This window comes from Amphibalanus amphitrite, unplaced genomic scaffold (genome assembly GCF_019059575.1).
Source record: "Amphibalanus amphitrite isolate SeventyFive unplaced genomic scaffold, NRLGWU_Aamphi_draft 000046F_arrow, whole genome shotgun sequence".
In the NCBI taxonomy this organism is placed as follows: domain Eukaryota; kingdom Metazoa; phylum Arthropoda; class Thecostraca; order Balanomorpha; family Balanidae; genus Amphibalanus; species Amphibalanus amphitrite.
Genome location: NW_024881542.1, coordinates 446805 through 471693, shown reverse-complemented (window position 1 = coordinate 471693; position 24889 = coordinate 446805). Strand labels below are relative to the sequence as shown.

General features: G+C 58.6%; 1 protein-coding gene across 4 annotated transcripts in view; it reads left to right on the top strand.

Moving 5' to 3' along the window:
- LOC122377511 (hormone receptor 4-like) overlaps positions 1-24889 on the top strand; it is a 92993-nt gene that overhangs the window by 57265 nt on the left and 10839 nt on the right. For 3 of the 4 annotated variants that reach the window (XM_043357597.1, XM_043357596.1, XM_043357598.1), the window contains 3 exons: positions 18900-18990; positions 22529-22657; positions 22865-23753. In XM_043357597.1, the coding sequence (XP_043213532.1) occupies positions 18900-18990; positions 22529-22657; positions 22865-23753 (1109 nt within the window). Of the gene's footprint in view, positions 1-14351; positions 14646-18899; positions 18991-22528; positions 22658-22864; positions 23754-24889 lie in introns of those variants that run through there. The other variant, XM_043357599.1, reaches the window with a different exon arrangement.

The window sequence follows — 24889 nt, the reverse complement described above, 5'->3', positions numbered from 1 at the left end:
GTCGCCGACATTTGTAGTTAATGAAATAATGATGTAGGAAGTAATATGAGAAGCACTATTTGCGTGTGTATTCCCTTGCCCTCCACATTGTCCAGCAGTTCTAATCTGCCCGCCGCTGACTGCTCCAGCAGCCTGATCTTCCCGCCGCTGACTGCTCCAGCAGCCTGATCTTCCCGCCGCTGACTGCTCCAGCAGCCTGATCTTCCCGCCGCTGACTGCTCCAGCAGCCTGATCTTCCCGTCGCTGACTGCTCCAGCAGCCTCAGTCTGCCCGCCGCTGACTGCTCCAGCAGCCCGATCTGCCGGGCCGGTGACTGCTCCAGCAGCCCGATCTGCCCGCCGCCGCTGACTGCTCCAGCAGCCCGATCTGCCGCCGCCGCTGACTGCTCCGGCCAGCAGCCCGATCTGCCCGCCGGCCGCTGACTGAGTGCTCCAGCAGCCCGATCTGCCGGGCTGGTGACTGCTCCAGCAGCCCGATCGGCCCGCCGCCGCTGACTGCTCGCCGCTCGGTCGTTGTTCGCCCTCGGTGCCGGGACGCAGCTGGCTGAATGTGCTGTTTCTCAACTGACCAGAAAAACGGCTGCAAAACGTGGCCTTCGCGCCGCACAAGGCAACCCTCCCTCCGGCTCTCCGTCCTCGTCTCTCTTTCTCTCTCCTCGCTCCGTTACTCTCTCCAGCTAGACGGCCAAATGATTTCAGATTCCTTGTCTTTGTGGCAAAAATCGAACAACGAAATGTGGATGGATTTGAGGCTTAGAAATAGGCTAATCGAAACTGAAGACACCTAAAAGACGCCTTTTGCTTATCACTTATCATTGTTACCTTTGTTTTATAGAACAGTTTGTAAAGGAAAAATGGAAGTTCTTGTATACTCTTGATAATACTCCATTCTGCATTGCTCACATCTTCTGATGTGATATGTCTGCTCCCTCTTGTTCAAACGGATGTGTCGAGCCGAAGAACGAACGGACCCCAGTCGTCGATGGCCACAGATGTCCACCGAACAGTGGCCCGGAACTCCCGGTGCCTCTGTCCACGTCTGAAGACGGTACGGCCGACGTCTCCGCCTCGTCTTCCCCATAGGAACCATAGAGCTGGTGAAGGCGATTAGCGCCCCAATAAAACTGTCAGCCATGAGCCGCCTTAGCGCTGACAAATGCTCCACGCTCCCGGTCTGGCTCCGAGACCCGCCTACTACCATTCGACGCTGGTGTTACAACATCCTAACCCGGCCGACGTCCACGGCCAGCCGACATAAATAGCTCAATGTCTGGGTCGGGTAAGACCGTCTGACTTTCCCTTTTACTGCGTACGTTGCGAGAGGGTCGCCACCACCGTGCGACAAAAAATGCGCACCTGGCGTCTCGCCAATGATTTGCTTTCTTTTGATTTTTTTCTGGGTCGTTTTAGGGGGAAAGAAGGGCTATTGTTCGGGGCAGACAGCGACGACGGACGGTGTGCTGCCGGTCTGGCGCTGGCTAACGGGGATACGAGTTCAAACTGGGTCGGAAACGGAACAAGGAGCCGACATTTAACTGGAATGGTGTTCACCAGCTAGACATTTTCATAGCGACGCTGAAAATATAACTAGGTCTGCTACAATGACTTCCACTAATCCCAGCACCGTATATGTAGTCCCTTATATCAGATTATCTGTCGGTTGGATTCTGCGCCATGTGGTGGCAGATAAGCGGCTTTTGGCTGTTTCCCTGAACGCACACAGTCACTGGTTCAAACTGCTTCCTCGTATCCGGTGAGCGTCTTCTCCGAATCTGTCAGTATCCGGGCGGGTGGACACCGAGCCGTGTCTTCAGGACGCGACGCCCATAGTGGAAGTGACGATATTTTGGTTCAAGGCCTACCACCACCGCGCCGGCCTACTGGTCAGCGTCGTACGCTCTCTCAAGGCTGTTAAATTACGATGCCATGCTGTGAATGAATGAGGTCCTGTCCTACTGCCTCCTTCAACGTTCCAAAGGTGGAGGCGGATGGATCGATAATGGTTTTGGTTCTACTGCGAAGTTTTCTAAGAATGCAGAAGTTTGTGTTTCAAGAACCGATTGAATGAACCACGCAGGGGTGTTTTATCTATGCGAACTTTTCAGCAGTGTTATAGTTCCGAATCCGTTGAAATTACGTTCTTTCATTTTTGAACGATGACGAGAATCTTACAATGATGATAGGTACCTTGTAAAATGTAATTGTATAGTGAAGTAGAATGCTTTATCACATCTCTGTTGTCAGCCACAGTAGGTAGTCTGTAGATCAGCTTATGCTGGCTTCCTCGCTCACTTTAGCTGCCAAACTCCCAGAAGAGCTCCCTCCGTCCCTCCGTTTCACAATGCTTCAACAGCCCCCGCCCCGCGCTGTCAACTCCCCGCCTGGGGGACGTGAAACCCTGCCGTCTGTTTTCGGCATCCCCGTCTGTTTTCGCATGCAATCAGACAAACATCACGGCGGCGCCGAGTCATCGCCGGGCCGCTCGGCCGCTTCCTGGTGGCTGCTGGACGCACTGCGGGCCTCTTTGTGAGCCGCGGCGCCTCCGTTTTTGTCACCCGGCCCTGCGTGCACGGTGGGAAAGCAACGGGTCGCAGAGAGGGAGCCGGGGAGCAGCGCAGAGGGAGACGGGGAGCAGCGCCGAGGGAGCCGGGGAGCAGCAGTAAGGGAGCCGGGGAGCAGCGGTAAGGGAAGCCGGGCGAGACGCTCCAGACCAGCAGACCTGGTGGAGAGCGTGAAGTCAGCGAGCTGTGGAACATGTGACGCGTGACAAAGCAGAGGTGGTGTGAAAACGAAGGTGAAATTCATCACCCTGTCCTGTTCCCTCTGACCTGGACGAGTCGAGGCTTATCAGGGTAGATCCAACTGCGTCATTCATGAGAGTTGCGGCCTTGTCGAACCTTCCCTTCTGCGTCCCTTCCTTTCTGCGCCGAACGTGATGCGTAGTTTTCCGATGAGGTTTCTCCCGAACCGACGACGTTGTGCTGTGGCCACACGCACATGTGGCGCATCAATACACCCACGCCTCCCCTCCCCCGAGCACCTACCTACGCACCAGGCCGGCCCCCCGCGTGTGTACGGCCTCCCTCGGCCATGCTATTATTACGGCACGTGACAATATATGGATGCGTAAGTCGCTGCAGAGGCGCAGGACTGTCACGTCATGCTCTGTTTCCATGGCAACGCCGGAGTACGCGGCGGCACCGGGGTCGCACCGCCTGACCTTTTCAAGTTCATCGTCACCGGTTGTGGCCGTGACGGAGCACAGGACCGGCCGTACCGTCCAAGGTCCGCGCTCGCGGTCACAGAGGCGCCAGAGACAGCGTTGGTGGTGGCGGTGGTGGTGGTGACGGTTTGGTGACGGTGCTGGTGACGCGTGACGTTAGTGGTGATGACCGTGACGGCAAGGATTGGTCTGGCGACACTACCAGTGAGTAATTACGTGTGCTGCGAAGTCTGATCCCAATGCCCGGCTCATTTCGCTTACGGCCCGGCATTGCCGCGGACGGCTCGAGGCTGCCGGGACTGTAATGTTCCAGGCTCGGCTGATGCAACTGTGATCTGGCCTGGGGTGTGAAGGGCGGCACGGGAGGTCCAGCGCGCGGCGCGGCGGAGGCAGGGCGCAGTCTCGGGCACCGGGCAGAGCCGTGTCCTACCGAGCAAACAGGTGTGGTCCGGTCTAGCTGAGCGTATCAAACGCCCGCAGCAGAACGCAGCAGGGCGGGGCCGATCGTGCCGACAGCGCCGAGACCTTGTCTTTGTGACGGAGCCGGCGGTCTCCGTGTTTTGCCGTCGTGCTCAGGTATGCGTGCTCTGCGTGGCCGGACGTCTAACGTCCGTGTCCCCCGCCTCCGCCGCGGTCTAGGCGAGGGAGGAGCCGACCTCGAGAGGTGCCAATCCGTGGGTGAGTAGATGACGCCGTTTGGAGGGCGGAGCAGTCAGCCGGAGCCGACCGGCCGGCCTCTGGGAAGGACGCGCGGGTGCTGATCGACCCGCGGGCACCCCACGTACGGAGATCGGACCGGTCGGCCGTGAACGGGTGTGGCGTGAGTCAGGGAGTCAGCTACACAGCCAATCAGGAGACGGCTGGCTGACTCATCGAGCGAACGGGTGGGCCAGTTTAACGTTCATATTCACCCGACCAATATACATGATCTAGCCCATTCTTCCAAGAGAAACACACAGAGACAGACAACAGGCCGAGGCGCGTCAGTCCGATCGCCATGCCTCAGACAGCGGAACGGGCCGTCGGCCGGCTGGCCGCGCGGCCTGTGGTTTACGGGCGGAGCACCAGTGCCGATGACCCCAGTGACCCCTCGTCGGCTGTTGCCTCGAGTGGCGGCCAGCGTCGACTCGAGCGGCGGCGCACCACGGGTAAAGCACCGGGATCTCGTAGTGCACCGATTGTCACTGTGCTTAGTCAGAACGCGGCTATCAAAGAGGCCAGGGTGGGGCAACCTATCTGCAGTTTCGGGGTCACGGTTAGATGGGGCGGGGTCGACACGTCATTGTGCACAGAATGCGACGCGGTGTTTCTTTAAACTGATAAACTGGATAACGGGCGCATTGTACCGTCGCCATTACGTAAGATAGTGGTCACCACGGCTGTACGTTGGTTGCACGCATCATTGTTAGCCTTGCGATGGCTTGATATTCTTCCTAAATGTCGCACGTTTATTGTGTGTGGTTTTGTGGTCACGATAGCATGAGACACTGGTCCACGGAGGGAATCGCTCAAGGTCAACCATGTGTATTGTTTGCGGCGTTCTGCTGGGCAGGCCGTGATACGGTGGTCGCTGAGACCTGGAACAGAGACTTGACCCTGGCCTTGACGCGTTCGACCGGTAATTAACATACCACGTTGTCACTGGAGCCATCTCCGTTGGTGTGACCGTGACACAGCCCGGTGACTGTTCCCGATGACCTCGGGCGTCTCCGGTGACCCCGCGATGGTCGGTCGGTCGCCCGGTCGGTCGGGCGGGCGGGTCGGCTGCCTGGGTCTCGCTGCCGGCCGGCCTGCTGTCAGCTTGACCGTCTGCCTCTGACGCTGAACGCAGCTGGTTGAACAGCCTTCCGTCCGATGATCTCACCTTGACCGTCCAGCACCGGGTCACCCTGGCTTCGGGTCGGCACCGGCCGGCTGACCTTGTGACTACAGCTCCCCTCCCTTCCCCGCCCCGTCTTCCTGGAGCTGCTCTGACTTCCGGACGAGCCCCTCCCATCGGAATACGGCACTTCCTGCTCCAATAGTACGAGGGAGGAACACGCAGATCAGGGCTTTGACAACCGCTCTCAGCTAAGCCAGATGTGTCAATCTACAACATTGTCCCCTTTTTATCCCGGCTGGGATTTTCACTCACGTAGGCTGTCCACCATTTGCCGAGTTTTTTATATTCCTCAATGGCAACTCAATGGTCTTGCTACTTTCTTTTCGTAAAGCTGATAAAATCCCAGGGAGACCGAGTTGTAAAGATATATCGCTGATGGGTTGTGAGGTCCCTTCGGTTTTTATTAGAGTTTCTAGGTGCCACTTAGTCCCACTTCAATACTGTGGGCTGTCCTAGTCCAAAGGGAGAGTAAGAACAAAAAGGGGATTGGATTAACGCCATTTATATCGGGCATGTGCCACATTGTGGCTGGGCGCTGGCACGAGCTCAAACAAAGCCCACCTGGACGGCACATGCTCGATAAAACCTGCTCGGCCTCTGTTTTTGTCGGTCCGTTTTTGCCACTGCCTACAGTAATCCACCATCAGCGGTGGCCTACATAGTAGCGGGGTAAAAACGCCACAGAAACGCCGCTAATTGGTAGATCATCCCCAACTCGAGAATTCGCCCAGATTGATTGCAGCGATGCTGGCTGGGACGCGGTGCGAAAAAGCGGCCCGAAGTGTGCCATCGCGCAGATGTGAGATGCGCGGCCACGCCCATTCTCCAATCTCCAGCCACAGATCACCTTCCAAGAGCTGGAGCGACAGTGGTTTCGAACGCGGAAGATAAATTGCAATTATCTCGTGTTGTTTCGCGATCTATTCACCGATCGAAATGCTTCCTATCTTCGCTTTAAAAACGCTCATCTTCACAGTATCACTCTAACACAGTATCACTCCCACTCATTCTTTTACGTCAATGTCTCCGCCCTCCTCTCCCTTTCTCTGCCCTTCCCTCTCCCCCTCCCCTCCTCCCGGTGTCCCGTCCCCTCCCTTCCCTGGTCTGGTGGTGACCTCCTTGCGTCCCAGTCTCCGGGGACCACCCTCCCGCGTCCCTGCTGGCCCGTAATGACGGCGAACCGTTAGAGAGGGACCGCCGTGCCGCACATTGTGAAATGGCGCGGCCACGGTGCGTTTTTGTCAGCCGACCAAGGTTCGTGAGCGCGCCGGAAATGCCTTGTGCAGCGCCGGCGCGGCGTGGGGCGGCGCGCTGCGACGTGCCGTGGCGCAGGGCGTTGTACTGCGGTGCGGGAGGCAGTTCTTGGGGTGCCCGCGAGGTGATGACGCAGAAGACAAGGTAATGGCCGCGGGTGTGGCCCAGAGAACGTCACCCGCGCTCCCAGAGCTTGACCCGAATGAGAATCGCTCACGGCGACGCTCCGGGTCGCGGTTATTTCGGGATATTGCGGGGGATCTAATGTCAAACGGAAGGGCGGGGCTTACGGGAGCGAGGGAGGGTCGTGAAGATGAGGTGCTCGGGTGGAAACTTTTGGCCGATGATGGTGTCCGTTATCCCCGTTATATCGTGCTTACCTGGAAGGTTAAAAAGAATACATAACTGGGCGATAAAGTTTTAAATATACTTTGTGCTTTAGGAAAAGTTGGTAAGATATGGTCGGCCAAGAACACGGTCATATCCTAATCGATGTCCTAGAGTTATAATTTACACGAACAAAGTAAAATAGCTGAAAGGTATGCGTCGAGTCATATGTGCGCCGCCACTAACCACTGTTTTTTCTTTCCTTACAGGTAAGCATCCGGTCGTTCACTGGAGGGTTCCTGAGTCGCTCACGTCCCTCGGCAGCTCGTTTTCAGCAGGTGAGGGGCCAGGACACTGGAAACATGCGATGAATGTTAATTGACAATTTATGTCGCGTGCTCACTTTATGATGCTCCGATTTCCAAGAAGTTGTAATGGAAAACGACCACACTTGCATTCAACTACGCAATGCATTCACCACCAGTTAAATATAGAATACAGTTTGCAGGCTGAATTGCTGATTGCAAAGTCATGTATGTATCGCTTGGGCTCTGTTTGTGGTATTCACCATTCAAAACAGAAAATATTTACGATTTACGATCTTCGGCCGTCTTGTTTATACAGTCGGCGCGGACGTGTCCAAAGTCTGCGTTGTGTCAGGGCCGGCTGATGTTTTTGTGGCGTTTTCTGAGACTCGGATGCGCTACAATAGGCGGCAACAAACACCCACCAGCCTTCAGCCGGCCGGTGGACCTCACGGCTGCAGCTGCAGCTTCCGTTTCTGGTACGCCATAACCTGTTCCCGATCATACCAGCGCGGTGGCGTTATCGCGCGGCACCGGCTGCCCTTGCAAGTCGAGCCCTCTTCTATAACCCCCAGCCCGATCCACCCCGACCCGGCCCAGCCGGCAGTCAACCCTGGCCATCGGCTGGCCATGGAGGGCCAACACAGACCCGGCAGCGAAAGGTCTCGAATAGAAAGCGGTGGCGACTGGACGGCCTGCGAGCCGCGTCGTTGGCCGGCGGTGAAACTCCGCCGCGCCGCCGCCGCCACGGTCGTCCCTGCGCCGTGGCCGTTTCACTTTTTACGGAGCGGGCCGCGGCCGTCGACCCCGCCGCGGCCGACGACCGCGTTTCACTTTCTCCGGAGCGGCGGCCGTCGCCGGCGGCGCCAGGAACTAACGGCGCACGCGGCCGCGGCCGCCGCGGTCGGCCCGCCTCCCCTCCGGTCATGGGCGGAGGAGCTCGCCTGGAACACTGTCGGGCGAGGGGAGGGGAGGGTTTCACGGACAACGGTCCGGCTCCAGCAGATTCCCAGGGGTGGGTAGTGAGGGGTGGGGATGGGAAATTGGAGATTGTATGCAGATTGCAGGTGGAACCTCCGCTTTAATAGCTCCTCAGGAGTGGGCGCGGTGGAGTGGGTCATACAGGTGGGTTGGGGAGAGGCTAAGATGACTGGCCGATCGCTGACTCATCCTGAGCTGTGAGTTGTCTGTCGCCCGCCGTTTTCGCATAAACACGACCGTGGTGACTCATAGAAAGAAGGTGTTTGTTTGACGAGACAAAACTGCACCCTTGGCCGTGACTTGGTCCGAAAGATTCCTTTATTCAAACATGAAGGCTTGTATAGTTTGTAAGAGAATTGAGCGGCTTTTGAAATTTGTGTGGGTTGTACCTATTAGTCATTTAGTAGAATTCACCCATTGATGAATGCTCATAACGCTTCTACATACCTATTTCTTGACTAAAATGCGACCCATTGGCTACCTATTTTCATTTTGTTACTTAGATCTGTCTTTTTGCACAAACCTATTAAAGGTAATTTAAAAGTCTGATCAAAGGAATTGTTACGTGCACATTTTGCCTACCTGCTCCACATTCTATTTTACGGCGCAATTACGCACGAAACATTTCCATGAAGTGAGACGCCGACTCTCACCCACTGTCAAAGTGCAGTTATATAAACCACCGTTGTGACTCAGCCATTCGCCTGCCGGACTTTTGTCGGGCCGCCTCTCTTCCTGCACACTGCAGTCATGTCCAAACATAGCTGGCACACTGGCAGCGGTGCTAATTGGCAAATCCTATGCATTAACCAGGTGCAACCGGACAACTTTCTATTGCTTGATACACGCATTCATGACGTGCGCCATCGAAAATTACATAACGCATGTCACATGTGACACACTTATTTCTGCAACGCGACATACAATATGGCTCCTACGGACACTCGCTGGCCACTTTCCTCGAAATCCGTGGCGAAATAGGACACTGACCTCCGCGCCTACTCACGGGACACGGGGTGAATCATGAGCCGGTGCGAGCCTCCCCTGTGATCGTTTCGCGGAGCGCTGCGCTCTGACCCGGCGGCGGGCGGCAGTGTGACCCCAGCTCTGCCGCTCCTGTCAAGGTGTGTCCGGTTGTAGGTCACCCTCCCCCCTCCCCCGGCGATGGTCCGCGGTCCACGTGGGTCGGGACCGGGACCAGTTTTTATGACCGGCGCGCCATGAGTGGCCTACATATCGGTGGACCATCCCGCAGCGCGGCGCCGGCAGCTGCGGCGTCTGGGGCGCCGCGGACCGGGCGCGACCCTCGCCGGACCCCACGGGGTTCGTCTGAGACGCTGACGGGCTCGGTGGGTCCTCGGGCCCGCCAGGGTGGCCGGGAGCCGCCGCCGCCGCCCCCAGACGCGCTTCGTTTTGTCCAGCTGCGCAGGCCCGGAAAAACTAGCGGCGCGACTACTTTCACCGGCGCCAATACGGCTCTTCCTGCTGCGTCTCGGTGAAAGCCGCGCGCCATTGGGGCCGGGTTCAACGTTTTATTGTCCCTGACATGGCTTTCTTTTGGAGCCGACGCCATGGCCCCAACCCTGAATCCACATACCCCGGGGGCGCGTGGTGAAACGGAACTGGCCGGGCGGCCGGGCAGGCTGCGCTGAGCGCTCGCTGGCGATCCGCCGCGGGCGGCGGGACTGGTTTGGGCCGATTTGGCCGGTCTATTACGCGGTGGCGCTGGAAGGCGCGCCCGACTCGGGTAAACAGCACCGAGTACCGGTCGGCGCCGGTCCGAGGTCGCACTGCTGACCCAGAGCCGTGAACCGGTGTAACCGGACCGGCGCTCGGCGGGTATACCGACCTCCGGAGGCTCCGGGCCGGCTCCGGGGGCTCCGGTCCGGGTCCGGAGGCCCGCGGGTCAGCCGGTCAGCTCACCGCCGGATCAGTCAGGCCACTCAGCCCGGCCAACGCCATATGCTAAAATCGGTGTCAACGACTCCTACTGGTTTCACAAGCCATGTCCAACACGACTCTCCTAACCATCCCCGTCCAAACGCCACTGGTCTACCAGCTCGGTGACGGCTAAATTCCCACTACCCTGCCCCCGTCTCCGTGATGTAAACCCGTTAACCGTGAGCCGCGAACCGTGGTCCGTGACCTCAGAGTCATACCTTCTGCACAGACGCTAATCCCATCTATCTCTAGCTGCCGCGTGAGCCTCCTAAAGCGCCACAGTCACCCGGCTGAACTGGCAGCGTTTCTTTCTGTCGCCGTATCGCCACATGGCCGGGACGTTTTCCGAGTGACTTCCCGGGTCGTTGCCCCCAACACCTGAGCCGGCGCGCCGCGTGGAAACGTGGAACCTGCAGCCGACTGGTATGCCACTACTTCCAGGTTTCTTTTCCTTTTCACACATCAATGACGTGGTATGTGTTGCCATGGGTGGTGAAAACGAGATCGGTGGAACATGAGACGGATGTTACGTTATAACGGTAAACTGATTTGCAGCGCCTTTCTATTCGAGAAGACCGAATGAATTATAGTCGTCATAGTCGTCATGTTGAAATGCAAGTTACTAATATTATGGTTTTCGCGCGAAACAGTACGCGATACTTTCAGAATAGCTTAATGCTCGCTTCTATGTAAATTATATAGGTATCCAAGTTGATGTTATATACTTACGTTATGTACTTGGTAGATGTTATATACTTGGTATATACTTACCTACAATGGCCCTCAGCCTCAAATGGTCCGCGCCCTCATATCGCAACAGTCGTTATGCATACGATTAAGTCTATTATCAATTAAATGGTCTTTGCAGCTGATGGAACACGGGAACCGTTCTTGTTCTCGTATTCCGCACCCTTTCATACTCTATAGTTCGCACCAAACATGGAAATATTTCTGTCGGCTCGTTAACCTAGATATGTCGGCCTCCACCCTAACTCCCCTCGCCATGAGCCATTGTGGCCTTTATGGTGAAACGATCGAGCGCTGGGGTCGGTGCGCTTTGCTGAGGTCAAACACACTGGCTGCAGAGTCACAGACCAACGGCGGGGGCGGGGGCAGGGGCGGGGGCGGGTGGGGCGGGGCGGGGTGGGGTGCGGGGGCAGTCGTATCTTCTCGATCGGCCGCGCCCCACATGGCCGTGCACAGCTGTGATTGCTCCGGCACTCCGTCCGGCCGGCCGTGGGGACACCGGCGTGCAGCGGCACGGCACAGCCGGCCGTGTCATCGACCCCGGCCGGCCGACGACCGACGTTGCCGGGCGGGATCATGGAGAGCGTCGGCCACGACACGACGGTCTGCATGTCTCGTCGGGAGCGACTGGGGACCGGTGAACGGGTCGGCGCCCGGCCCCGCAGCCCGCCGCCCGCTCCCTGTTGTTTGTTTGCGCGCCAGTAAGCGGGTCGGCTAGCGGGCCGGCCGGCGCGCGGAAGGGTAGCTCGCCCCTATCGCTCTCCCCGACCATGACACACCCTCTCCCCTCGGCGCGCGGGTACCGTTACTTTGGCGTGTTTACTTCCGCGCCCGGCCCTCTCCCCTTGTTGTGTTGCCGGGCGCACGGAAGCGCGTGTGTGTCACTGACCCTGAGAGGAAGAGCTACGCTCCCGGCCGACTGGTGACGTCACAGTGACGTCAGCGCTACGTCACGCTGACGGGCGGCCAGCCGCGCCGCCGCGCCGTAACCGAGCGGCCGGCGGCGGCGCCAGCGGCCCGGCCCCGGTGGGCACAGCTCAACTCGTCTGGGGCGCTTCAGCGTTCGATATACCGTTCCCAGGGGAGTATTCTGAAGACGTTGTCCGCTGGTGGGCCTGGCGGACCGCCCCGGACCCGCCTCCGCCGCCCCTGCCGGCCGTCCGCGCCGGACGACGACGGTCGATCGCGACCGGCACTGCGGGGTCAACGACCGACCGCGGCGGCGCGGCCGGCGCGCTCCCCACTCCGCCAGCAGCGAATGTAACGGGACCGGGGCCGGGGCCGGGGCCGGGGCCGCCGCCGCCGACCGCTGAACTTGACCTTTGGCGGCGGGGTGACGGCGCCGCGCCGCCGCCGGCCTGGTGGCGGCGAACTGAACTGACTCGGAGTCGGACCGTGCGGCGCAATCGACCATTCGCCGGGTGGTAACGTGCGGCGGGGACCATCTCGGCTGGACGCACGTGTGACTCGCGCCGCACGTGGCAGGGTCACTGAGCGTGGCACGCGCAGTGCGTAGCGGTCGGAAGGTCGGCCGGTCAGCCCGAGAACGGCGCAATCTGGACAGGCTCTTACGACACTCGGATCTTATTGAAGGGCACCGCTGAGCGGTGAAGGTGAAGGAAGGAGCCGCGGAGGCTATTCGCGTCGGAGGTTGCGAGACTGCAGTGAGCTGGTTTTTCATACCTATCTGGCCCACGATTCGAAATCATTAAGCTATTTTCAATCACTCCAAATGCTCTAAAGACTTTCCAGTTTCCTATTAACGAACAGAACCAATTCGTGGCTAAAATTAGTACCTGTGCTAAAATTATAAATCTAACCCTTCGGTGCGCTTGCCTCTAGGCTTATCCTATACCTACCTACGGCCTCGACCCCGACTCTCCACGGCCTTGATCCTGACTGAGCAAAAATGTTGCGAGCACATATTGGAATTGATCAATAACGCCCGAATTACCTATGCCCTTACGAATCAACAATCATCAATGCTTTCCAGACGTTCAATAGATTTCCTGTTCCGCACGTTATCGTGCGGCACAGCCTACATTCAGGCGTTTGACATCTGCCATCTAGCGGCATGATTTAGAACTGGAAGAGGGCTATGCGGCACAGCATACCTTTAGGCGTTTATACTTCTGACATCTAGCGGCAGCTTTAGAACTAGAATTGTCGTGCGATACAGTATACCTTCAGGCGTTTGTTTGAAAGGCAGCAAAAGGGCTAACGAATAAGGCGTGGTCCTTGTGGGAAAATAATTATGCGCAAAGCATATTGTATATAAACCTAATTCCATCCGAATTCATAAAAGAAATGTCGATATTTTTGTTGTACTCATTTCATTGTTTGTAAAAACTACCAGTCGGTTTCAAATCGAGCATCGTTTCATACCTAGGTGTAATCGTCAGAAGTGTTTCATGGATTATTAAATTGTTAGTTTATCAAACGATTTCAAACAAAATTTTTTATCCGAGAACGAAAAAAGGTCCTTTCGTGTTCAATGTACACGCTAATAATGTTTCGCCAGTTGTAATGTACCTACAGCTTGGTTCCAAGGAAAAATGCGAATGATAATCCACATGATCAATTATTTGTGATCCATCCACCATCCGTTAAAATTCAATCCCCTAATTTACGAAGTTTTGAATTTGGTGCCTAAAAAGGTTTTGTGCTTCACTTACGGTGATCGCTAATGAAAATCAGATGCACCCTTAGAATTAGGTATAAGAATGATTATTTTCATTAACTTTTTGATAACTTTGATGTCAGGGCCAAAACAATATGCAGATACCTTTTCTGACTATACATACAAATGATCTTTTGCACTTTTGGATTTAGTTTTAAGGCTGCTATAATTTTAGCCTGCTTCTAGCTTTGAGCTGGGTTGCCGGCTTATTCATTTCTGGCATCTAATTACTTAGGTAAATATTTGATCTCCCACTGGCAGTATAGGATGATCAATATGAGTAGTAGGCTACTGCTCATATCAAATGACTCATTTGCGTGCATTACTTGCATATTTGTATCGTTCGGACTATGCCGGACAGCGGCGGTGGACGTCGTCCGTCCGATGTGACCCATGATGTCAGATGTCTGACATTCCGTCAAGGGACCTGGCAACAGGCCCGCTGTCGACCTCTGGCCTGGCGTAATTTTCCGCCATGCCCACCGACTATACCCGCCACCGGGCCGGGCCGGGCGTTCACACACGGTATGAGGTCCCCGGGCGTGGCTCTATCCGTGGGTGGGTGTACCGAGGTGCATATCATGTAGGGGAGGGGTGCGGGAGGGGCGCTCTCGGCCAGGTGGTAGCCCTATCAGTTGGTCATGACCCCACACCACGCCACTGTGGGGCTCCGACGCTTGAAGTTCAAGTTCGATAGTTTTCGAACAGGCGTGTTGAAATAGCGAGTCACCAGCGCGCCGAGTGGATACCAACTACGATCTTATCCGTGACCTCTCGCCGGTGACCATCAGACGCACGAGCTGGATTGGAACACTCCACCCTCCTCTCCCGCACGTGTCTGGGACCCTGTGCTCGGGGGTTGTCCCCCTGTGGCCGGCGCGGCGCCGCGGGGCGGGGCTGCAGTGGCTCAGGTGTCGCCGGTCGGACCGCTGCGCTGGCCGGCCGGCCGACCGGGCCGTTGACCCGCGGGCCGTCGGCGCCACGGTCGCGGCCGGACTCGGAGCGCTCCGTCAGTGCCGGGCGGCCGTGCTGGACGGACGTGCGTGGCGGCCGCGGCGAGCTCAGAGCGGCCACGCCGAGACGCGGAGGAGTGACCCGACCTGCGCCGGAGTGACCGCAGAGTGTCCGCACAGAGTGCCTTCACTGAGTGCCCGCGCGGAGTTACCCGGGTTGTGATCGGACCCGGAGGTGATAGCCGGAGGCTGTGAGGTGTGTGGCGAGATTTAGCCGTCAAACTGTGTGCCAAAGTGAGCAGCCCTGGCGCTGTGTGGAAAACGAGTGTTCATGCAGCCGCTGGATCTGTCAGGTATGTCACGGGCTGTCAGCTGATGACATGTTAAACGCCGCTGGCTGGAGGGTCTGATAGAGGTCAGAATGCGGAAACAAACATTGAACGATGCCAGTTTCGTTTATGTCATATTCTCCGCGGTATGCATAGGTACTGCGTAGTTTTGTTCTCAATCACGATTCGCCTACAAGTGGTATGCGATTGACCGATATAAGTTCAACCCGACAAAATTGTTTCAATATTCGTGCATTGGGGCCAATGCACCGGCGCATAATAGATTGGCAAACCTCTGGGGGTGATTTCCCAATCCTGAGCAGTGCGCAGTAGCGGAGTGAGGACCGGCCGGGCTCGGAGCCGGCAGTGGCCGCGCGGTGTCAATGTCAGGGTCGCCAGCGGTCAGTGACCGCGGCCCGGTGCACCGGTCCGCCGGCCCTGACCGTTTAGCGCGGCCGTCGGTCATGGTGCGTTGGCTCGTGGGACGCGCCGCCAGCCCGGCTGCCGGGCGCGGTAGGTAACGGATGCTCCGCCGGCGCGCCGTTTGGCCGCTGTTTGTTGGCAGATAATGAGGGTTACGGCTGCCGTCCCAACGGTTCGGCCAGGAACAATCGGGAGACATTCCTGCAGTTCCCACGTCTCCTCTCGAGCTTACGGTTTACATTGAGCAAAAGCATTCAACGGTAACCAAACATTATCTGTCACTAGCTGTTCAATCGGTCCGTTTACTGAATGCTGATCGTCAATATCGATGCCGTAATGTGTCGTGCGAGCACCTACCTAAACGTTGCTGCCTGGCTTGCCGAAACATCAGTGCTTTTGAGCTGCGGGTCTTCATTTCAGTCTAAATTACCCATTGTCCCTTAGTCATTCCACCCGTCTCAACACGTTTCTAAGGCCGTGCTCTGTTGCCCGGCGGTGTTGCTTCAGCGTTACTCCACACCCGGGGTCAGTGATCGCCCGTTCACCCGTGCCACAGTGCAACGGCACACTCCTGCCACCTAACGGCAGAGTTCAACAGCTTTGGTTCACTGAGTAACCGCCAGAGGCGCGCAGGTCTAGTGAAGATTTGCTTAGCCTCGGCCAAGCCTCGGCGGCCTCGGCTGTTGGTGGACGAAATGAAGACTAAATGGGACGACTGCTAAATTTAGATCATAATGGGCTTAGTGACTTGGCTTTGTGTTAACATCTGGTACAATTTTACGATCTTGCAAGTTATCAAAAGTGCTCGGCCTAAAATGTCGCCGAAGCAGAATCAGTTTTGAGTTTCATGGCCGTAAAATGCTGGTAAAATGTTATTTGTTTAGTGTGGAATTTCGTCCGCTTTTATTACTGAATATTGCCAAGTACACAAGGTAAGCGAATGTAATAATTCTATTTGATTCTTCGATCACTTGGTCTGTGTAGTTCTAATTATTCTATGAATAAACATTCTTGTAGGTAGGTATCAGCTCTCAATACCAAGGCCTCGTCTAACATGTTAACTGGGGGGGCCAAACCCCCGCAGTCATCGGCCTGGCCCCCCCAGTCAGGGCAAAAAGTCACTACTGGGGGGGCCGGCAATAGCCAAAAGGCAAACGAATTTTTAGGTCGAGGCGTCAGTGCACATAAAAGCAAATGTGTAAACGAAACATGAATGCAATGTGAGCACATTGATACCTAGCTGATTACTTAGGACTGTTATCAAGTGTTTATTTTGTTTATCTGACCTTAACCATTTTTTTTTTTTCGCTCAGCAATACGTTACATTTCGTCTTTTCAGGCGCCCAACTCCGTGTCTCGGATATTCTTTTTTATAAATTTAGTCCGAACCTTTTGAATGGAAGGATTCACAAGGACAGAGCCCCGCTAAGCAGATCTTGTTGCGTTGGCCCTGCCCTCTACCCTCCGATCGCGCAATTCCTGATCTAAGGCAGAATTTAGAGCCCAAAGTTTTACGTATGCACATAGCCGCGCACGGCCGGTCCCCTCACTGACTTCGACTGGTTACGGCCTGCCACCAACCGCAACCATACCTGTCAGGAGGCTCATAAACATCAAGCGACTCTGTCGCGCTTCGAACCCGTACTGTTATAACCGGGACGCATGCCCTCACCACGCGGAGTCCAACGCTCTACCGACAAAAAATTCTCCTTTACGTATCAATCTGTTGTTTCTGTCCTCGGGGCGTCAATCTCTTGTTTTTGCCTATCGTCGTCCTCTTCTGGACGGTCACCGGTGTGCGGCTAGAGTAGCTCCTAGTCGTAATGAAGCAGGATCCCGTGGTGGTCGTACGTAGGCGCAGATTGGTGGTCTGTCGCTGGATTATCTAAAGAAGTTGGCGTGGAGTCCCGGTGGGCAAATGCCAGCCAAATACCAGCCTGTAGGGTCCCAACGGGCCTCAAATTGCACTACTACACGGGGAAATCTTCATTTTTTGTTTAATTTATAGCCTCTGACAACCTTAAGGTTGTGTCGGAGATCCACGGCGATTACGACTTACGGAGAATCCACCTGAGAAGCCATCAGTCTCCAAGTTGATACGTACGCATTACACTCGTCTGAGGGGGCCCTAGTGGGAAAATACTGTCTCCACTCAGCTTGATCCTTAAAGCCTGGTATGGATCATATAAAGCCAGTGTGGGCTACCATAGAGGCCGGCGTGGGTCCAGAAGCTGGTGTTAGCCCTCAGAACTCGGCAGAGCTCAGAGTCAAGCGCTCAGTCTATGCGTGTGGGCCCCCGACATAAGGCTCGGCATGTAAATTCCTTAGACAAGGCACTGCCACTCAAAAACGCTCAACACCATGGGTCGGATGCCCTATTATTTTTTCCTTTAGTTAAAAAAAAAATCATGGTGTCAGGGCTGTGATGAAAAACAAGTGGTCTAAATCCGGTGAGAAAACAGGATTTGGGGGTACCCTAGGTTTGGCTCCTTCAGGCTCTGCCCCCCCCCCCCAGTGAAAATTCCTTAGACGAGGCCCTGCTCAATACCTACTAAAGTTTCAGCTGAAAAGTGTTTTATGATGACCTAGCATTGTTTGGTATTCTTGTTGTTCGTTTACCGTAAGTTGCATAGCATATCGACAAACGTCTCATCTAAAAGACTGATGTAATATAGTTGTGCATAGCGGGCTAAATTTACCGCCAAATAATCCGCGCCGTAATCCGCGCCACCGCCATACATCATCCACTTGTACTAAACCACAGATTCGCCCTTTGTCTGCACGCTAGCGTTCACAAGGAAAACACGGGGGCAAACGAACGGTACGAGCGCCCTTTTTTACACCGGCCCACAACAGTTCTAGCCCTCAGATGCTAGCAGCACCGCGGGACACTGTCCAATGTCCCTGCACCCATTTGCGGTCCTCGCTGCCCCCCGACCGATGCTTCTCGAAGCTCCCCGCCCGACCACGGTCTGTGCCCGACCGACGCGCAACTGTCATGGCGCGGCGGCGCGGCGGTGTCATCGGATGGTCGACGACCGCAGGAGGAGCGGGTACGCCACGGCGCTGATTCGGGTCAGGGCTGCGGCGCCGGGGTCGGTGGCCGCGCGCCGCCCGGCCGGTCCACTGACGGCGACTAAAAGAGAAAGTGCAGCGCCGCGCGGCCGCGACGTGTTTTATGTGACGGCGACGGCCGGCCGCCGGTCACCGCTCGGTAAAAGCTCGGTGACGACGACCGGTGATGGGCGGTGATGGGCGGTGATGACATCGGTGAATTGAGTCACCGGTGAATGTCAATGTCCCTCGCGGCTGACCCGTGAGTGGGTCATGGTATCATGGGTACGCAGTTTCCGATCCAAATGCCGCCGCAGTGAGGGAGCTGAGGGTGGGGACTGCGGGAGGGTGACAGTCCCACTGGCGGCGGGACAGTGAACCCGCGCCGCCATCTGGTGGCCTCGGGCAGCGGGAGGGCCCCGACAGCCGGTAACTGGGTCGCGCTCCGCCGCCCCGCGTCAGCCGGCTGCATGAGTAATGCACCAGCAAGCTGCTACTGTCTGCAGCCGCTGGGCGACTTGTGAGCCGCACAACCCTCCCTCCTTCCCCGTCCAACCCTTCCCCACCCCAGAGGGCCAGCACACGTCCCACCCGCAACGGAAGTTGGGGATGTTTTCACAGTGACTTTCAGGCGCCGCAAGGGAGTAGTGGGAAAATCTCACCACTCATGGAGTCGCTGCTCCGTATGAGGTGTTACTTGGCAGCGCTCCTAGCGCCTCCTTGTGGTCATCTCCCGGAGAAACTGGCGCGGTTTCTCGGAGCCGCCGGCGCCCGCTGACGCCCCGCTCTCCGCTGTTGCAGGCATGATGACGGTGCCCGTGCTGCCGTACGACGCCAGCCGTATGAGCCTCTTCCAAGATCTCAAGCTGAAGCGCCGGAAGGTGGACTCAAGGTGAGCCGTTGCCCCCGGGCGGTGACCCGCGCCGGCCCAAGGAGACGTCCCTGGGCGCCGCCGGCGGTCCAGCTGCGCAGTTCCTGCCCGGCCCCTCCCCCGGCCCCCTCCTGACCTCCTCCGAGCTCTCTCATTGGCCGCCGTCGGCGCACGCACACGCACAGGCCATGCAGAAGTTTGCATAGCGCTGCGGACGCGGTCGATCTGGGCTCGTGCGGCCTCGCCGCCGCTGCCAACGGCCGCAAGTTCAATGACACCGGCGGCCGGGCGGCGCGGAGGAGCGGCCGCTGCGCGCGCCTGACCCAGAATCCAGCCCCTCGCCGCCCGCGCGCCGTTATGTTTATCTTGGGCGTGCGTGTGCGCGGGCCGAGAGCGCGTGCCACCGGCCGACTTCCGCGTGCGTGCGCCGCGCCGCGCCGCGATCTGGGCCGTCGCCAGCCGATGAGAGACAGAGGGCGGCCGCGCGGAGACGGCGAGGGGTCTGGCGCGCGCCGCCGGATGGACCGAAGGCTCGGGATACCCGCGCAGCTGCCGCAGAAAGAGACGGGCAACATGCAAATGATACGATGGTGATCGGGAAGTGAGCGCCCCCCTCGGTTCGGGGCGTTGCGGCCCAGTCGCCGGGCGCGCCCCTCTCGCAGGGATGGCGTGACCTCTAAGCCGTCCCGACGGCGTCTGCCGGGCTGCGACCCGGCGGCGCTGCTGCACGCTGCACGCTGCAGAGCCCCTGCAGATGGCCGCGCCGCTTTCGTACGGTCCGTGACGCAACGCGGCGGCGCCGTTTCACTTTTACCTTCGCCATTTTCATGACCGGCGCCGTGGCGGTCGGAGCGGCGACGGCGCCCGGCGCGGCGGCGGCGGCGGTTGCGGCGGTTCCGACTGTGCGTGAGCCTGGCGACTGCGCGTGCGCGCCGGAGGCGATGTTCATGTGAGTGTCCGCGGGCGGGGGCGCGGGCGGTGGCGGGGGCGGGGGCGGTCGTTGCCCCAGTTCCGGGGGTCGCGGCCGGCCGACTGCTCGGGTGAGGCCTCAGGGACGCTCTGCCTGCCGCACGGCCGGCGGTCAGTGCCAAAACGGCGCTGTCCGGCGCGCGCAGCGGACGTGCACCGTGCCGTGCCGTGCCGTGCCGTGCTGAGCTGGGTGGAGAGCAGACCCTGGTGTGCGCCAGAGGTCACCAGTACCATTTGGCGCACTGTGCGTGAGTGACCGAAGGCCATCCTCCGCCTGCAAGGTGCAGCCGTGCTGCAGGGAGGTCACTGCCGGCGATGTGGCGCCTGGGTGCCCTGGTGTGAGTGTCCCGGTCAGAGTGCCAGTGGGTGCCGTGGAGTGCGGGTGCCTGAGAGAGTGTCTCTGTGAGTTGAACCGTGCTGATCACTTAGTGTGCGTGAGTGATGCATGTGTATCTGTGTGTGGGTGCTGAAGTGACGGGAGTGCGTGGTCCTTGTGAGTGTTGACCTGAGCGTTGATGCGAGTGCATGAAAGAGTTCCGGAGTGAATGGTTGTCTGCCGGCTTCTTGACTGCAATGCCGTCGTCTGTGTGTGGGCTTTGTGCGTTCCTGCACCTCAGAACGAGGGACGGGTGATCTGAACCCAGCATGCCCAAATTGCATAATGTTTCATAAAGCTTTTCATATCTTTAGACAGGTATGATGGCCATCTTTGTCCAATCTGACATTTAAATCTTCATTTCAACCCTCCAAATGGGTTCTTTGTACAAATCCCGGGAACATCTTGCGTGTGGTTTCCTGGAAGCTGTCTTTGTGCGAGCCTGCTCGATCCCATAGACCCGCTGTTCAATCAGCCGCGAGTTCAATGGCTCTCGACCTTTGTCCCCAATTCGTCAGCGGGCTCCCCGGGGCGCCGCCGGTCGGTCGGTCACACAGGTGCCTGCGGTCGCCGAACGTCCGTGCGAACTGCGACGGTGATTGGTGGTGCTTCCGGGGCGACGGCACGGGGTAATGTCGGTGCGTCGGAGTGAGCTGAGAGATGTTCAGAGACTATCTCGGCGTGGGAGCGTGCCGCTGAAATGTGGGAGGCGGTATACTCGTAGGTATATCAGCGACTGCAATGACGAACGGTGTCGATCTGGTCGGCAGCACGGCACTGATAGGCGCAGGAATACGGCTGTGGTCTTTCCGTGGCTGCCGTAGTCGCCGTGGTATTCAGACAGTGAGCCCAGCCAGAAAGGGGTCACGGGCTGTGAGTCACTCCGGGGTGGCGGCTCGCGTCCCCCGGTCGATATACTGCTAACAGCTCGTCATGCGGACAATGATTCCTGCAGCGGCGACTCCACGCTGCAACAGACGGAGTCTCACCGGGATTATACCCGACTCTGTTCCGATTGTTGCTTCTCCGTTTAAACATTTGTTTCCCTCTGCAGGTTTGGAGCGTAGCCTGTTGTTTGCTGCTGTCCAGATGGTCTGGTTATAAGTGGAAACTCATGCACTGCAGCGCTGTACCCAGCGCCACGATCGAGCCCTGCCTGCAGTGCTACCTCGGCTGCTGGCGCCCAGTGTGTGCCGGCTCTCCGGTCGAGGATGACCGCGGTGGGCGGCAGAGGCCGGTCTCCGCGGCCACCTTTGCGTGAGCTGATCTCGGTTGTCAGTTGAATAGAACACGTGTCTGGGGGCGACCATCGACGCTCCAAGGGCACCGGAACCAGTCGAATGCCCGTCGGACGGAATGCCTCGCACTCCGGAAAAGAGTACCTAACTTATAACCGACTGCAAGTATGTCGGAAAACCGAGCCGGGACGAGCGTCTGTCTGGGCTGTTTGTCCTCGCGCCGCTCTCGGCCCCTCCGTCGACCTTGCTGGGGCAGCCCGCCGCAGAGTTTTGCGCGGCAAGTAGGGTGGGAATGAGGAAAACGGCTGGCCAGCGGGCCGCTCGGCTGAAAAAGCCGGTACCGTTGGCGGGCGACGACCGATGCCATCGGTTATTGCCTTTGTCGGCGTAAAAAGGCTGCCAGCCGGCACTTTTTCACGAGCCACCGGCCTGTCACGGCACTCGACAGGGAATGACAGCGGACCTAGCGGTCTGGCCGTGTCATCGTCACGTGCGACGTCCTCACAGGCAACGCCGGAGCCTCGTGTTGCCCTTCCTCGTGGCGAAAATGTCTCCAGTCGATGCCTTATCACAGGGTGGCAACAGCGTTGGGTACAAGTCGGTAGTGAGTCGGCAGAGCAGTCGCGGCCATTTGTGGTTTTCAAGGTGATCTGTGCATCGTTGCGTGGACGGCTGTGTTGCGTGTGTCGTGACTTGTGGGCGAGTTGCGAGATCAGTGCAGCGCCATATTTGGGGAGTTCCTGTGTGGTCTGACCGTCAATTGTATCTCGTGCGCCGGAATTAGCTCATGTATGCTTCACCAGTGATAGGTTCACTGTCGTAAGTGTGGAATAATCCTCAAATGTGCGTCTTTTCTGATGGTTTTGTCGATATGTTTGACTCTCACTTCTGATTTATCCGATATTTCATCGATTCATGCGTGTTAAATGTGAAATTATAGCGTATTCCGCCTCTGACCTGACATCTGTTCGTGCAGGTGTAGCAGCGACGGCGAGAGTCTGGCGGATACGTCGACCAGCTCTCCCGACAGCGGCCATTCGGCGGGTGGCGGCGCCTCCTCGCCCCACCTGCACAGCGACGCGCCCGTCTCACCGGCCAAAGACAGGTCAGTCGGTGGAACTGGGCGTCAAAGAGGATGGAAGGGGTTGGGAGATGTAAAGAGCTGAAGCATAAGTGTGTAAGAATTAGCATGTGTAACATTTGTCGAATTTCTTGAACCGGTGTGACGTCTTGTGTACGGAGCTCCCGCCGGTGTCTGTGTGTGCTGGTGGAGTGAAACTAGCGGCGCTGACCGGCGCCGGCGCTGTTGCAGGGAGACCCCGGAGCCGGCGGCCGTCTCCCGCTCGTCGCCCGTCTCGTGTCTGGCGCCGGCGCCGTCCGATCAGACCGAGCTGCCCGAGCCGGGCATGACGGCGCGGCCCGACCAGCACCGCACCAAGCCGACCAACGGCGCCGGCCGGCCGGCCAGCCGCGGGCCCGCCGGCGCCGACGAGCGGCCCGCCAGCCGCGGCTTCGTCACCGGCTCGCCGTCGCCGCACCAGCTGAGCCCGCGGCCGCAGCCGGCGGCGGCCAGCCCGCGCATCCACCCGGCGGCGCACGCCCGGTTCCCGGCCGAGCCGCTGCGGCCGGCCAGCTCCCCGTCCCCGGCCGAGGCGCCCGTGTCAGCCGCCTACTGGAGCCACATGGCGGCCACCGCCTACCGGCTCAACGGCCTGCGACCGAGCAACGGCGCGCCGCCGCTGCCGCTGCCGCCGCCGCCGGCGCCGGCGGCCAGCGAGCAGCCGCGGCTGCGCACGCCGCAGGTGATCATGGGCGAGCACGGCGGCGTGCGGACAATGGTGTGGACGTGCCCGGAGCCGAGCACGCCGCCGGCGCCGGCGCCGGCGCCGTCGGTGCCGCTCTCCTACAGCGAGGAGCAGATGGTGCGCCTCTCTGTGGACAGCCTGCTCAGCCTGGGCCAGGAGCGCCGGCTCTCCTCGGCCTCGTCGGCGCACACGCCGCCGCACCTGTCGCCCACCAGCTCGGTGACCATGTCGCCGTCCCCCCGATCTCCATACCACCCGTCCGTCATCACGCCGACGCCGCCGGCGCCGGCGCCGACCGTCTCAGCGGCGCACGAGCTGTCGCCGTCGGCGGCCCCCTCGCGGTCCCAGCCGACCAGCGAGGCGCTCGACATGTCCAAGTTCTGGGGCCAGACTCAGGTGAGTGTGCTGCACGGCAGAGAGTGGGAGGGGATCGGGAGGGAGAGGGATCATGAGCGAGCGAGAGGGGTTTTCGCAACGCGCAACTTTCCCTTGGGAGGAACTTTCGGGAGGGCTTTCGCTGAAGAGCGACTTTCACTAGGGAGGTACTGCCCTTGGCTCGGGGAGTGACCGTCACTTGGGTTCGGTTGACGCGGCAGGTGACGTAGCCGACCTGACCTGACCCGTCCGATGATATCGAGTGTCACGCGCGGCCCTGGTACCCCCACCCGGGGCACGGTGCGGTGCGCATGGCGCGAACTTTCACAGAGTTTCTCCGGCGCGGGTCGTGCAGTCCGAGGGCTGTCGGCTGCCGTGGCCGGCTACTTTCATTTTCCCATGCCCGGCGACGGGCGGACGCGGAAGCGATCGGCACTGCGGCCGGGCGGCGCGTTTCTCTCCTCTCCTGTCGGCTGTTTTACCGCCGCGACCCGGGGTCGGTCACCTCACTATGGGCGAAATGGGACTGACGTGCGCGGGGGCGGGCTGAGCTCGGGCGGGACCCTCCGTGGGTGCAGGGATGCTAATGACGGGCGCGACAGCCAACATACCACCTGTCGCGAAGCGTGCGTCTGAAATCTGCAAACGGCGCAGCTGTCATATGGCCGCTCGTCTGAGGCGACAGCTGTCATAACGGATCTCCGGTCAAAGTCTGCCAACTCGTCTGACGCTTTTTCACTAAGCTGCCGTCAAGCAGCCTCTGGCAATCCTCATGACCTAAGCGAGTCGCGAGGTAAAAAGCGTCTCGTCAAGGCTCAGTTGCTCAAGCGACCCGCAGTCTCCGTCCCGTCTCTCCCTCCACTTCAATCTCGGTCGTTCGTGGCTCGTTTGCTGGCATCTGCTCCCGTGGCGGATTACCGGCTGTCGTTCCAGCGTGCAAACAAGGCCGACAGACCGCAGCCTGCACGGGAAGGCCACCTAACCGCGGCGGGGAGTCGAACGCGACAAAATCCCACACCCACACGGCCGGGCCTCTCGCCCTCCCCGCTCCTTCTCTGCACTCCGCTCCGCTCCCCTCCCCTCCCCTCCTCTCCGCGGCCGACTCGGCACGTGCTGTATGCTGACGGGCAGACCCACTTTCGCGGCCCGTCTGTGCA